The sequence below is a fragment of the Struthio camelus genome, chromosome 4, assembly GCF_040807025.1.
Source record: "Struthio camelus isolate bStrCam1 chromosome 4, bStrCam1.hap1, whole genome shotgun sequence".
NCBI classification, from domain to species: Eukaryota; Metazoa; Chordata; class Aves; order Struthioniformes; family Struthionidae; genus Struthio; species Struthio camelus.
The window spans coordinates 87796097-87808843 of record NC_090945.1 but is presented as its reverse complement, the minus strand read 5'-3'; the positions used below and the strand labels follow the sequence as shown (position 1 = coordinate 87808843).

The 12747-nt window shown below is 47.8% G+C and overlaps 1 protein-coding gene across 4 annotated transcripts in view; it reads right to left on the bottom strand.

The window, feature by feature from the left end:
- SEMA4F (ssemaphorin 4F) overlaps positions 1–12747 on the bottom strand; it is a 48475-nt gene that overhangs the window by 18356 nt on the left and 17372 nt on the right. For all 4 annotated transcript variants that reach the window (XM_068944034.1, XM_068944033.1, XM_009671378.2 and 1 more), the window contains 6 exons: positions 11166–11317; positions 8497–8556; positions 2393–2491; positions 1097–1190; positions 436–555; positions 126–268 (listed from right to left, as the gene is read on the bottom strand). In XM_068944034.1, coding sequence (XP_068800135.1) covers positions 126–268; positions 436–555; positions 1097–1190; positions 2393–2491; positions 8497–8556; positions 11166–11317 — 668 coding nt within the window. The remainder of the gene's footprint in view (positions 1–125; positions 269–435; positions 556–1096; positions 1191–2392; positions 2492–8496; positions 8557–11165; positions 11318–12747) is intronic.

Sequence of the window (12747 nt, the reverse complement as noted above, 5' to 3'; positions counted from 1 at the left end):
TTTTTCTGAGCAACAGAGGGAAGAGAAGCTTTGCCACCAGCCTATCCCTGCTGCACAGGCTCTCTCCAGTACCCACAATAGGCCAGCTTACCCTTCCCACTGCAAGGGCCCAGGGCTGACAGTACCTTGCAGACTCTGGCCACTCGAGGGACCTTCACTTTCTCATAGAAGTCATATTCTCTAGCTGTTTCCGTAAAAAAGAAGTAGATTTTATCATCCTCTCCACTCTCACTTTCTCTCAGGAAAGCGGAGCCCACAAAGTCAGGATCTAAGAACAAAACAGGCAAAAGAACAGAATGTGAGCAGAAGTGGGTCTGAGGGCAGGGGCTGGCAGGCCTGGCCTCAGTACCTGTGAGGCAAGCACTGCGACCACTGCTGCTTCCCAGGCAGCACAGCCTGCCCCTCAGGCAGCCCTCTGCATTGCAGGGCACTCACCATTCAGCCAGATGATGGAAGTCTCTGTCCGGATGCGCTCCTCCGGGTTCCCTGTTGCTCTGGAAATGATGGGCTCCGTACCAAGGAAGTTGTTGACAGTGGCAGCATAGAGGATACCATCTAGGGAGAGGTCATCAGACATGAGACACAAACATCAGTATTCACTGAGGACTCCAGGGGTGGTGACTATAGCCCAGGCTGTTCTGCGCCACAGGGAAATGTGCATCTGAACGGTGAGCAAGGGTGGCCCTTCCTTACTTCCCTCTCTTCTGAGCATCTTCCAAGCAAGTCAGTTACTGCATTGTGATCTACTCCTGGTACCATTAGCGCCACTGTGCTCATTGCACAGAGCTGAGGACGTTCATAAGGACAGACGTTGCCAGAGTTTTGGTGTGTTCAGACAGGTGCATTGAAAAGCAGGCACCCTCCCTATAAAGGGCCATACTGTGTGCAATGCCTGTGCGCAGCTCCTAACAGGCTTGCATTAGCAGCAGCCTTCAGAGGTAGGGCGAGAAAAGGCTATGAGGACTGAGCAGTCTTCCCCCTGCACTGTGAGGGAACCCGTTCCTCACTTCTACCTGTGACGCACCATTTTCTTTCAGAGCACCTATTCAGCTCCTTGCATGGAATTATTTCTGTGAAAATTTCACTTACGACTTACCAGCCATGACAGCTGCTGATGGCTGCGCAGGCTCAAAAGGGCATTTTCCCCGACCGCTTTCCTGTCGCTCCACTTTGCTGAAATTAGCCACTTTCTGTAAAGCAATCAGAGACAGGTCACTGAAGAAACCATCTCATTGCCCAGGCTCATCCGCAGGGGGACGCAAAATATTTCTCCTTTCTATAGCGTTTAATTACTGGATCGCTGTTGCTTACTGGAAGCCCTCCTCTGGGGTCCTTTGGGGAATTCAAATTAATTTATTGCCTGTTAACAAACTTTTAATTATTGATTCAGGTATTAATAAACAAAGACAGCAAAGAATTAAACAAACACTTAGGGAAACACCTTTCCTTCCCCTTTCCCCAGGCTCAGCTTGGTCCAGCAACTCTCCTCCCTGCTCCTAGTCTCCACTCCCCCTTGGTTTTGCCTCACGCTGTGCTCCTTCCTTCCAGGGCAGTGCTGGCAGCGCAGCAGGTTCAGGTCAGCACGCAACAGTCCTTCCGCTGCTCCCTGCCTCACACCCTTTTCTTCTGCTGCTCCAGCGCAGGTTGTCCCACAGGCTGCAGTCCCCTCAGAGGTACTTCCCAAGCCCCCTTTTCACGTCTCGACCAGTGCCTGCTCTCATGCGCGCCCTCCTGCTTCTCCTCTTTGTCTCTCTTCTTCTCCCTTTGTCTCTCTTTCTGTGAGTCCTCATGTGCACCCTTCCTTGTCCCCTCCTGTGTCTTCTCTTCATCTCCTGTCTCCCTTTGTCTCCCCTTCCTTTGCTCTTTGTCTCTCCCCGCAGCAGTTACTGCCCTTTCTTAAATGTGTTTTAGCAGAGGCACCATATGGTCTTCTAATTGGCGCAAGCTGTGGTGCGGTGGGGTGTTTCCATCCCTTACAGAGCAAGCTGGAATTGGTCATGACTGATGTAGGGCAGTTTCATGACCAGAAGGTCATCCCTGCATCCCAAACCCTGCCATTTATGCCCAGTACAGAGTGTAACAAGGTTTCAGGGAGAAACTGCTGTGGGACTAGGGATCCAGACCCTGCTCCCAGCTGTCACAGAATCACCACATGAACTGGGGAGTCTTGTCATTCTACATGACAACTCCCACATCCTCATCTCAGGACAAGGTGTACCAGCAAATATTTTTAGTTCCTGTGAGGGAATTTGAGACTGGGCCAGAGAGACATGCTGGTGAGGCTCCCTCCTAAACTCTTCCTATACCAGTCCCAGCACCTGCTTCACTGAGACAGCACAACCCAGAGCGTGGCAGGCACTCCAGTTGCAACCCTCAAAATACAGGCACTTACAATGAAGCCACACTGTGGGTCGAAGGCGTGGGTCCCACAGACAAAGAGATGGGTCTCGCTGCTGAACTTCAGAAGGCGAATGTAGTTGTGACACTCGGCCTGTGGAGAGAGCACAGCCACGTGATATGGGAGGAGCGCGGAGCAGAGCCCACAGCGAAGCCCCAGGAGGTGGGGACTGCCCCCTCAGCTCAGGGAGTCAGCACTGCCCAGTCTGCCCTAGCCCAGAGATTTCAGTGTCTCCCTGCAGCACTGACATGCTGGGCCATGGCCATGGGGCTGTGTGCAAGCAAACATGTACCTAACGTCCCTGCCAGCAGAAAGCTGCCCTGGCCAGGAGAAGCTACAGACAGAAGCCACCTCTAAGACAAAAGCTTAGCCCAATTCTGAGCTTCCAAATCTAGAGCAGAAACCCCCCAACAAAGGCAAACTCCATCTCCACCCCAGCTCCTTCAGTCCTTGGCAAGCCCTGCACCAACGCCCAGCGATAACCAGTGCTGGCTGTGCGCCTCGCTCTGGGAAGGGGAATGCATGTAACCCCTCCCCAGCTCTCCTGTGTTGGCCAAGGCACCAGCTAGGTCTCTGATAGCAATCTAGCAACACCACCAACTCCAGAAACAGCAAACCCTCATAGCTTCAGCCAGAAGTCTGTGTTGTCGCCCTGCTGCTGCCCTGATCCCTTCTCCCTGCACCCCTGCTCTGCTTCCCAGCGCATGGGAAGAGGAACAGACCTTGCCCCACTTTCCACAGAAGTTTCTGCCAGGCCTTGCCTCAGCAGCCTGGAGAGGGGCTAGACCTCAACCCCTTTATGAAGGGATAAATCACGTTTTCTAAAGGAAACGTTCAGAAAAGGGAAGCACCATCTTATTACAGGAATGAAAGTGTTTCACTATTGCCCTGTCAAAGATGAAAAATAAAACCAAAAAACTCACTGAACACAACACAGACCTGAACTGTAGATGATTCCCTGCACTCTGATCCTCCCTTTCTCCTCCTCCTATTGCTAGTTAAACCCACTTTTCTTAGGCCTGGTCGTAAAATTTTGGTCTGGTCCTGCAAAAACTTGCACCTGAGAAGACTGTATTCAAGTGAGGCGTCCCACTGAAGGCAGTGGACACCTCTGCATATAGCCAACCTTTTCCAGCCTGAGGATTATGCCAGTAAGGCTGGGAGCATGTTGCAAGACCTTCACTCGCCTTCACAGGGCGAGTGGCTGGAGATGCCTGAGAGAAGCCAGCAGGACACAGCACGAGCACAGCGCAGATTCCAGTGCTGTCCACCTCCCAGGCAATTCTGCTAAACAGGGCAATTTGCACAGATGGAGTTTACAAATGTTTTGCTAACACTTCTCTGAGAGCAACAAGCTCTGGCAGGGAGGCAACACCAAAACAGCTGAGGCAGATAACATCCTAAACCATTTCTGAAAAGAATACTAGGACAGAGCTTCTCTGAGGGCCATGCTTGGTACCAGGGATCCCTGTCCCAACCAATGCCACTACTGCCTACTCACTAGAAATAGAAAGCAGAAAATCTGTTTCTTTTCCAAGTTTGTCCATTCAGTGTCTCAACTTTTCTAAACGTTCAACCATCCAGAGGTGCTTTTCCTTCTTGGCTTTTTGCCCAAAAGGACTTTGGTTTTGAGCAAATGCAGTTTTGAAAATAAAAATTCCTTTTTAGTAACTTTTCTGCCTGTGTTGAGAAAGCCAAGAGAAGCAGAAACATTGTTGCATCATACTTCCCCCAGGGAAAGGACTGGCATGAGGAACACCGGTCTAGTTGGGACCACACTTTGTCAGGCCTTGTCACTGTCTGCCCTAGCAGAGACCCCCTTCTAGCTCCTGTAATAAATATATCAAGTCCAGCCTGAAGTTACTTAAGCCTTTTGCGCCCCCTGCAGAAATGAGGGTTTTGGCAGAGCATGAATTTCTGAAGGTATTTCTGAACAGACACTAGTTCAAAAAAAACCTTCACACAAGTTCAGACTGTGGTACTTTCCATTATTACCTTCCGGACTATAGGTGACCAAACACAGAGGAATAACCACTAAACAAGGCAGTTCCTTAACACAAGTAAATTAAGGACACAAGTGCAAACTCTCCAAAGCAGCAGGACAAAAAGAATGGTTTCAAGACACTTACTTGGCTAGTCAATGACACCATAAAATCCAAAAAACAGCCCACAGAAAGCACCACAGTAGGTTGGCTACCAAAAATAAACAGTGAAGAATAGTGCAAACAGATGGGAAAAGATCACAGAGGCTAACCCACACCGAGAGATATAACCAGAAGGGAGGCGAGCACATAAGTAGTAAAGGAAAAATCCATTGAATTATTGCCACTAGTAAAAGGTAAAGTTACTGAACAATGATACTGAGAAAGCTTATTTTTAAATATCTTTCTTTCTTTAGCATGCACTAAAAGGATTAGTCATGATAAAACAAATAAAATTATCAATATCAACAAACTAGTAAGAATTAAGGTTGCAATAGAGAAAGAGCAGGTTAGATAGTGCTTTGGCGAATTAGACATTTTCAGCTTGTCAGGGCCAGCTTAAATTTATCTTGGGGTATACCGAAAACTTGCTGAAGAACTAGGAATACCACAGCTTGTGAAAAGCAAAACATGTACAGATAGACAGAAACAGAGCAAACACAGTACTTATATTGAAGGAGGGAGAGCTGAAGAATTCCTGGCCAATTAAACTGCAATACTTGAGAGAATACTGAAACAAACACTGTAAGTACCTAAATGAAAACATGAAAATGAATAATAGGCAACATAAACAGCATGATTGGCTTGATGTGATTTGTTCTTGTCATGTTTCCTTCTGTCACAGGGTAATATACTTCGTGAGGAGGACAGAAGTTGTGTCAAGTAGTTCAGTATTAAGGCTTCTGACATGTTCTGACATGATGCTTTCAAACAAGCAAGTGAAACACCTTGCAACCTAAAAAAGATTGCAAGAGGGGCACAGAATTAGTTAGAAAACAACTTTCAAAACAACTACTAATGACTTATCAAGCTGGAGGGATGGAACCTCTCATGCTCACTGTTAACACTGGCAACTCAGTGAAGGCATGCAGACAGGTTTGTTAAATACAGAGACGACAATGAGCAGAAGTAGTCTGAAGCAGTAATCAAATAGCTTTGCAGGTTGAGGCTAGCTGTGAGTAAAAAGGTCATGCTGGAATACAAGGCCTCAGAACTAGCGACAGCCTCTGATGGGAACCAGAGGTGTGATGAAAACTGTTCAGTGGCAGAAGCATGGTGTGAGCACTAACTGGGTAATGTCATTGCTCAGGTATGCAAACTGCCTGTGGTTAGTTAGGAGTAGATAAGGGCAGCAAGGCTAAAGTAGGTTAATTCTGTCCCAAAAGCATATAATGGAAACGAAGTATTACCAGCATGAAGCAGAGGGTTAGTAGGGAGTCCTAGGAGGCAAATCTGCCTTCACAGAGTCACAGAACTGTTGAGTTTGGAAGGGACCTCTGGAGATCGTGTGGTCCAACCCCCCTGCTCAAAGCAGCGTCTGCTACAGCAGGTTGCCCAGGACGTAGTCCAGATAGCTTTTGAATATTTCCAAAGATGGACATGCCACAACCTCTCTGGGCAACCTGCTCCAGTGTTTGATCACCCTCACCATAAAAAAAGGGGTTTTCATTCGTGTTTAAATGGAATTTCTTGTATTTTTATTTGTGCCCGTTGCCTCTCGTCCTGTTACTCGGCACCACTGAGAAGAGTTTGGCTCCATCTTTGCACGCTCCCATCAGGTATTTACGCACACTGATAGGATCCTCCCTGAGCATGCTCTTCTCCAGGCTAAACAGTCCCAGCGCTCTCAGCCTCTCCTCACATGACAGACGCTCCAGTCCCTTAATCATCTCCATAGCCCTCCACTGAACTTGCTCCAGTATGTCCCTGTCCTTCTCGTACTGGGGAGCCCAGAACTGAGGATTACTTTGCTCTAGGGCTGCACTGGACGATCCTGCCCAGTCGCTCTACAGCGGGGAGCTCTGCCAGACCAGCCAGACCCCTGCTCTCACTGAAGGGTATTTCCCACCTGGCATCTCTTGCCAGAGAAGAACAATTTCTTTCTCCCATTCTGAAACTGCATTTTTCAGGTGGACTTCCTCAGTTCAGCCTCCCAGGTTTCAGGCCTGTTTTACAGAGCCATCCTTAAATTCACTCGCTTCCTCCATGACTGAACATCTCCAGTCTTTAGAAGACAGCTCTCCTAAATCCAAAATTTGCCCAAAGGATGGGGAACCGGCCCATAACAGCTATGTCAGAGCCCAGTTCTTCTTACCAAGCTCATCAGTCTGTAAAAGGCCCAAAGAAATTAAACACTCCTAAGTTTTCACATATGTAGCCAGTTAAACAGATAAGAAACAAAATGGAAACATAAGGTCACTTATCAAAGATTTGATTTCCCCCCCCCACTTTTTTTTTTTTTTTTTTTTTTTAAAGTTCACTAATAAATACATAGTTGTTCTAAACAGCCAGTCCTGAAGTTGATGAAGGGCAGCAGAGGGATCCCACAACAAGGAATGGACCACAGAACGGCTGGGTATATTAAGCTCATGTAAGTGAAAGCAGCACACATGGACTCAGAGGAAAACCTCGCATATCAGCTGACGTCACATATGCACCAACACCACCACCATCCCCAAACCGCCCAAGTCAAATGGTAAGAATTAACAGGAAAGAAAAAACAATACATAAAGTATCATTTTGCTGCAGCGTAATGGACAGTCTGATCACATTAGGTCCTGCTTACAGTCCCATCCACCTATCAAGGAAAAAGGTAATAACAGAACCAGAAAAGATCTGCAAAAGGTGAAGACTGAAAAGTAACATTAACAACTGCCCTTCATGACGCAAGAATTAGAGCGCATGACTGAAAGATTTCAGTCTCCCACTGAAGGGCACTTTGCTTCAGCTTGAAATCCTTCAGTGCAGGATACTTTCAGAAGTCTCCTTTATTCCCCCACGGATGGCTACTCCTCACAACAGTTAGTTACACAGGTTAAGAGGACAAATATGGTTCTGCAGGAATCCCACCAGACTTTCATGGAAAAGAGATGACAGGCTGTTTGATAAGATATACTTTCCCTTTCCACTTCAGTGGGGACCTAAGCTAAAGCATCACTGTTTCAGAGCCCCAAATCAACTCTTCTATTGTTTGGTCCCCATCTAACCATATCCAGCTCATGTCACCAGGGCTTTGGACGTTCAGCTGTTAGCACAAATTTAGTGCACTCCAGGCTGCTGCAACTTCCCTGATATTCCAAAACTTACAAAAAAATTTTAGCTAGACATTTCTCTGGAATTTCTCCAGAAATTCCTCAGGCATTTCTCTGAGGATTCTTGAGTACAAGTGACCTAGGACCAGATTTAAAAAGCCAGACTGACAAAAGATTTAACATTCTCCCAAGGTTAATGGACTGTAAGATACCAGTATTACATTAAGGTGATCAAGTTAGTCATCCTGATCACGGCCTGTCTTACCAAAGGTAGGGCTCAGATGACAGCAGGAAGACAATGCAATGACAGCTCCATCAGCAACAGTTTGCTTAAGAGGCCCATGAAATTTGAGCGAGGAGGGAAGGGAGGTAGCCTTGGACCAGCCGGAAGAAGATAGTTTAAAGCATGCAGAGGAACAAAGAGGATGTGACAGACTCTGGAGCAGAGCAGGAGTGAAGGAGTGGAGAGATGCAGGTCCAGGTTTGACACACTACGATGTACTGCCCTAGTAGCTAGGCTAGCACAAGTATCTCCAGGAGGAAGCGTGGTTAGAGGGAAGGGTTTTGGCACATAGCACACAAAGAAAAACCTTCTGATGATGTCTCTTTCTTCCTCCTCACCCTGAGCCAAACAGTAGCAGCTCTCTTGGGGACACACACCCATACGTTGTCTGTGTGAAGAGTCCTACAGACTCGTCTGTACAGAGTCCTACCACAGACTCATGAATCCAGACAACCCCCCCACTATGTGTACACAAGGTCTCCCACCCACAGCACTGGCATCCTGCAGAGAGGTATCCATGCAAGGGCTGCCTCCGCTGCAGTACTGATCAGCCTCCCGCCCCTTTCCCATTTGGGTACTTGCCTCTTTTTTCCCCTTCATTGTACAGGAGATTCGATGATTCTCGGGCACTTTCCAGGAGATCTGAAAAACAGCAAGACACCCCTGTATCCACTACCATTCAGTATGAGGCTGCATCCACAACAGGCTGCTCAAGCTGGCCAGTATCAGGACCTGATGCGCCTCTCTGCACAGACACACAGAAAAGCTTCCCTGCCCCAGCTTGCAGCTGCAGACAAGTTGCACATAAAGAGGAGCTCAGCAAGAGAGACTGTTCTCTTCCTGCATGCACTCCTGAGCCATTGCCCTTCTGGCACCATGTAACAGAGGGCTGGCAGCACCACCAGAATAATGGGATGACAGTGGAAAAGTTTCAGAAGGGACTGCCCTGGCTGCAGAAAAGCAGGGATGGAGAAGTGATCACTTTGGACTCTAGGAAGATGAGTCTGGCAAATCCGGCAGGAAGGATCTCCCCAGAAGGAGGAGAACAAGAAAGCTGGACCTGAGAAGTACATCAAAGAGTCCCCCTGCCTGCATTTCATCAAGTCTATCAAGTCTAAGTTATTGCTGTGCAGAGCTTCCTCCTATAGCTGTGAAGAGTAACAGTCATTTGACCAAATTCAGGCATCTTCATCTATGCAGGCTCTCTTTATCCAGACGATTCAAAGAAAGACCAGACACACTGTTTTCACCCAGGCAAATTCTGGGCAAAGCATGAAAGTGGACAGAAACGACTGCTGGAGTGGTGTGGCAAGTCATGAAGATTTCAGATGAGTTATTGGGAAAAAAAAAAAAAGCTTTGGCTGGATTTTTAATTGTTTTCTTTAGGTCTTAGGGTTTTAAGAAAGTCAAATGTATAACTGAACTTAACAGCACCATCGGATTCGGCAGTGCAGTCGAAGGGCAGAGGAGGTAAAAGAGGAAAGGAAAAGCAGGCTCTTTGGAGCTGGGAGGCAGTGGCAGTGTGAATTCCCAAAGGGAGTAGAAGAGGTTGGAAGCAAGGGATGGAGAATTCAAAGGTCAAGGGCTGACAGTGACTCTACTTACCATGCAGTCAACTGAGGAAGGAGAGTGCCTCCAAGGGAGGGGAAAACCTACAAGTATATTCCTCAGAGAGCTATCTACATGACTACATGCAGAGAAATACACTGCTGTTGGGCACCTTTTCCTTCAAAGTAATAACGGACACAAACTTCGTTTGAAATCCCCTGCATGTTGCCTTTAATTTTCCTACCCCAAGGCTGTAGCAGAGCTGTCTCGCTTGTGTCTAGCTATTCCTGTCAGTTTTATCTTGGCACAGTGCTGGGCATTTCATCTGGAAGTGTGAGGGACAGAAGAGCGACAGTCACTTGGGAGAGACCTTGGAAAAGAGGGTGTCATTTCCAAGCCAGCTCTCTCGTGATGTCCTGAGGACTTCCTTCCAAAACTCATTTTGCTTCTCTAACACTGCTCGTCAGATGAGCTGTTCCAGGACTGCAGCTATCACAATAGGCAAGATCTCATCCTGACACAGCTGAGGCACATGTCATTCATTGCCTAGAAAGTTAGAATTAACACTTTTAAGTTTGCACTGAAGATATGCAAAGGGACTTGATGTGTCCTTTGCAGTTTGAACAGAAGAACTCTCTTTACCCAAAACCTGAGGTCATCTTCTCATTCCACTTCAGCTCTGGCAACTGATCCAGCAAGGATTACTATAGCAAGATCCTTACCCAGGAAAAAAGGCCAGGATTTTCTAGCAACCTTGTGTTAAGGAAGCTCCTTTTCAAATAAAACCTACAAGCAAGTATTAGGGAACTCTTGTTTGCTTTTTGTGGTCTTTAACAAGTAATGCAGAGGTAAGGATCACTGCTGGACATTCAGTGCAGGCATTCATTCCTCTTCTCATAGTTCTGGAGATGATCTATTTGATCCATACTGGTGCTGGGCCACTAATCTCACAGGTCAACCACTGTCTTGAAGTTCCCCGAGCAAGAACCTCATCCATACCCATAGCTCATCACTGAATGGTGCAGCTGCTTCTGCACTGTGCCCTGACTCTACGGGGCCCCCAGGAGGCTGACTGCTGTCATGTTTGGACAGAGTTTAGCAGTTGCTACTTGCTTAGTTATTTAGGGAGATGGAAGAGTAATTATAAGGCTCTTTATGACTAGGTGGTGTCTCTACAGGAAGTGGACAAACATTGACAGAGCTTACAAGCCTGCATTTTTGAAGGACTATCCCAGAGTATTGGTACTCTTTTGCTGGAGTCAAAGGCTAGAGGTAACTCCATAGCCAGTCAACCAGTGAAGTCTGCAAACAGTTCCTCACACTAGTGGGTGCTTGGATGTCTCCGGATGCCCAGCTGCTTCCCTCTGTGAGCTAGTTCTGTGCGCTTAAATCTGCTGTGTGGGTACAGAGATCTTTGCTTTTTCCTACTGCCACGGCTCTGGCTGATAAATTGTTTGCGTTGCTGGCAGACAGGCACAGATTTTTCTTGCATCAGGGGAGCGCTAGCATAAATATCAACCTATACCCACTGCAGCCTGCCCCTTTTGCGTGCCCACCCTGGTATATCATCATAGATGCAACCTTCCCCCTGCCCAGACACACAGCTTACCCACATCAGGGCAGTCCAAATACACACGCTCTACCCAGACAATCCTTCAATATGACTGATACATATGGTCCCCAAGACCTAGCCATGTTCTCACCATCTTGGGATGCTGGCTCACTGAATCCAGGGATAAGGCGAAGACAGCATTCTTGGCTCCCACATACAACGTCCTGGACTGTGGTGCCACGAGAAAGACTGTGTAGTTAAAAATGGATTCCTGGGAGAAGCGATGAACCATCTGTTGCACCTCTGCAATCAAAAAGAGCACGTTACTATCTATCCTACAGCCTGGCTTTACCCATCAGCACAAATTGGCCCACGTGAGCCAGGGTGACAAGGGCACAAGCAACATGCTCAGCTTTGCTCCCTTCCTTCCCCCCGCACCCCAAAAGAAAAAGAAACAATGCAGAACTTTGCCCTAACTCAGACATGCCTGTCTGAGCTGGGCACCCATACTCCCTTTTTAACCAACGGGCAGAAAGGCACCTCTGCAGAACTAGTTATATCAGCTGCCCTAGAGACTTAGATCTAGGTACATAGGTGTAGGAAGAGCCCCCTCCCACAGTCTGAAATCCCCAGGAATTGACTCCACTTGTGTAGTGTCAGAGTTACGGTGTACGTGGCAATCCCTACTCAGCTCCCTGGCAGGCTAGCACTAGGAAAAGTGGAAGAACAGTTGCAAAGGAGGAAATATCCCAATATCTCCCCCAGCCTTGTCCTGGATTTTGCCCAGGTCACCTCCATTTCCATCCCGCCTTCCTCCACTCTCTCTGTTCCCAATAGCTCTCAGTCCTAGACAAAAATATGCACAAATGCAAACAAAGCTGGTACGTACTCCACCCTGAACCAAGCGTGACCGAACACGTCAACAAACACTGAGGCTGCCCACACCTCCATGCACTGTGAACATCAGGGGAAGGCCACTGGCAGATGTGACTGTGGGCAGAACTTTAAGAGTAGAAAAAGCCAAACTGTCCACTAGCAACAGCATGTGCCACTGAACTTAACCTAATGCAGCTACAACAGAGCTTGCAGGGAGCGCTGAGCATCCCTTGCTTCTCGTGGGCATCTGACAGAGAAGCCTGAGAAAGATTTCATTCCCAACCACTCAGTCTCCATCTGACAGCAACAAAGCGGACAGGCAGCTTTGCTCCTTCCACAGCTACAGATGAGAAACATTCCATGTCCGTCTTTCCCATGCAGTGCTAATAGCACTGACAAGGCAGCTCAGGGTCTTGCACCTGCCTAGCCCAGAAGAAGAAATAGGAGAGTGATGCTAACCCAAAGACACCAACAAGATCCTGCAGCTCAGAGCCCCACTGTGCTCAGCCTGTATGAGTTCTGATAGGCACCACACAGGCAAGTGTGGGACTCAGGATGGTGCAGCCCATAGAAGCGGGGTTTGCTCTGGGGTGCTCCCCAAGAGTTGAGGAACCTCAGCTGCACCACAGCCAGAGCCACCATACTGTGGGGTTGCTGTAGCCCTCCAGTGACCCCATGAGTGCAGAGCAAACCTAGTCAGCAAAGGAGAAGTGACATCGCAGACTCGCACTCTAAGCATCTAGGTACCTTGGAATTTCATACTGATATCTGTTGAACGTGTGTACTGTTATCTATTGACCATCCTGTTGGTATCCATATTGTTACCGACTGAGGACATCTCTTCCATTGTCCAACTA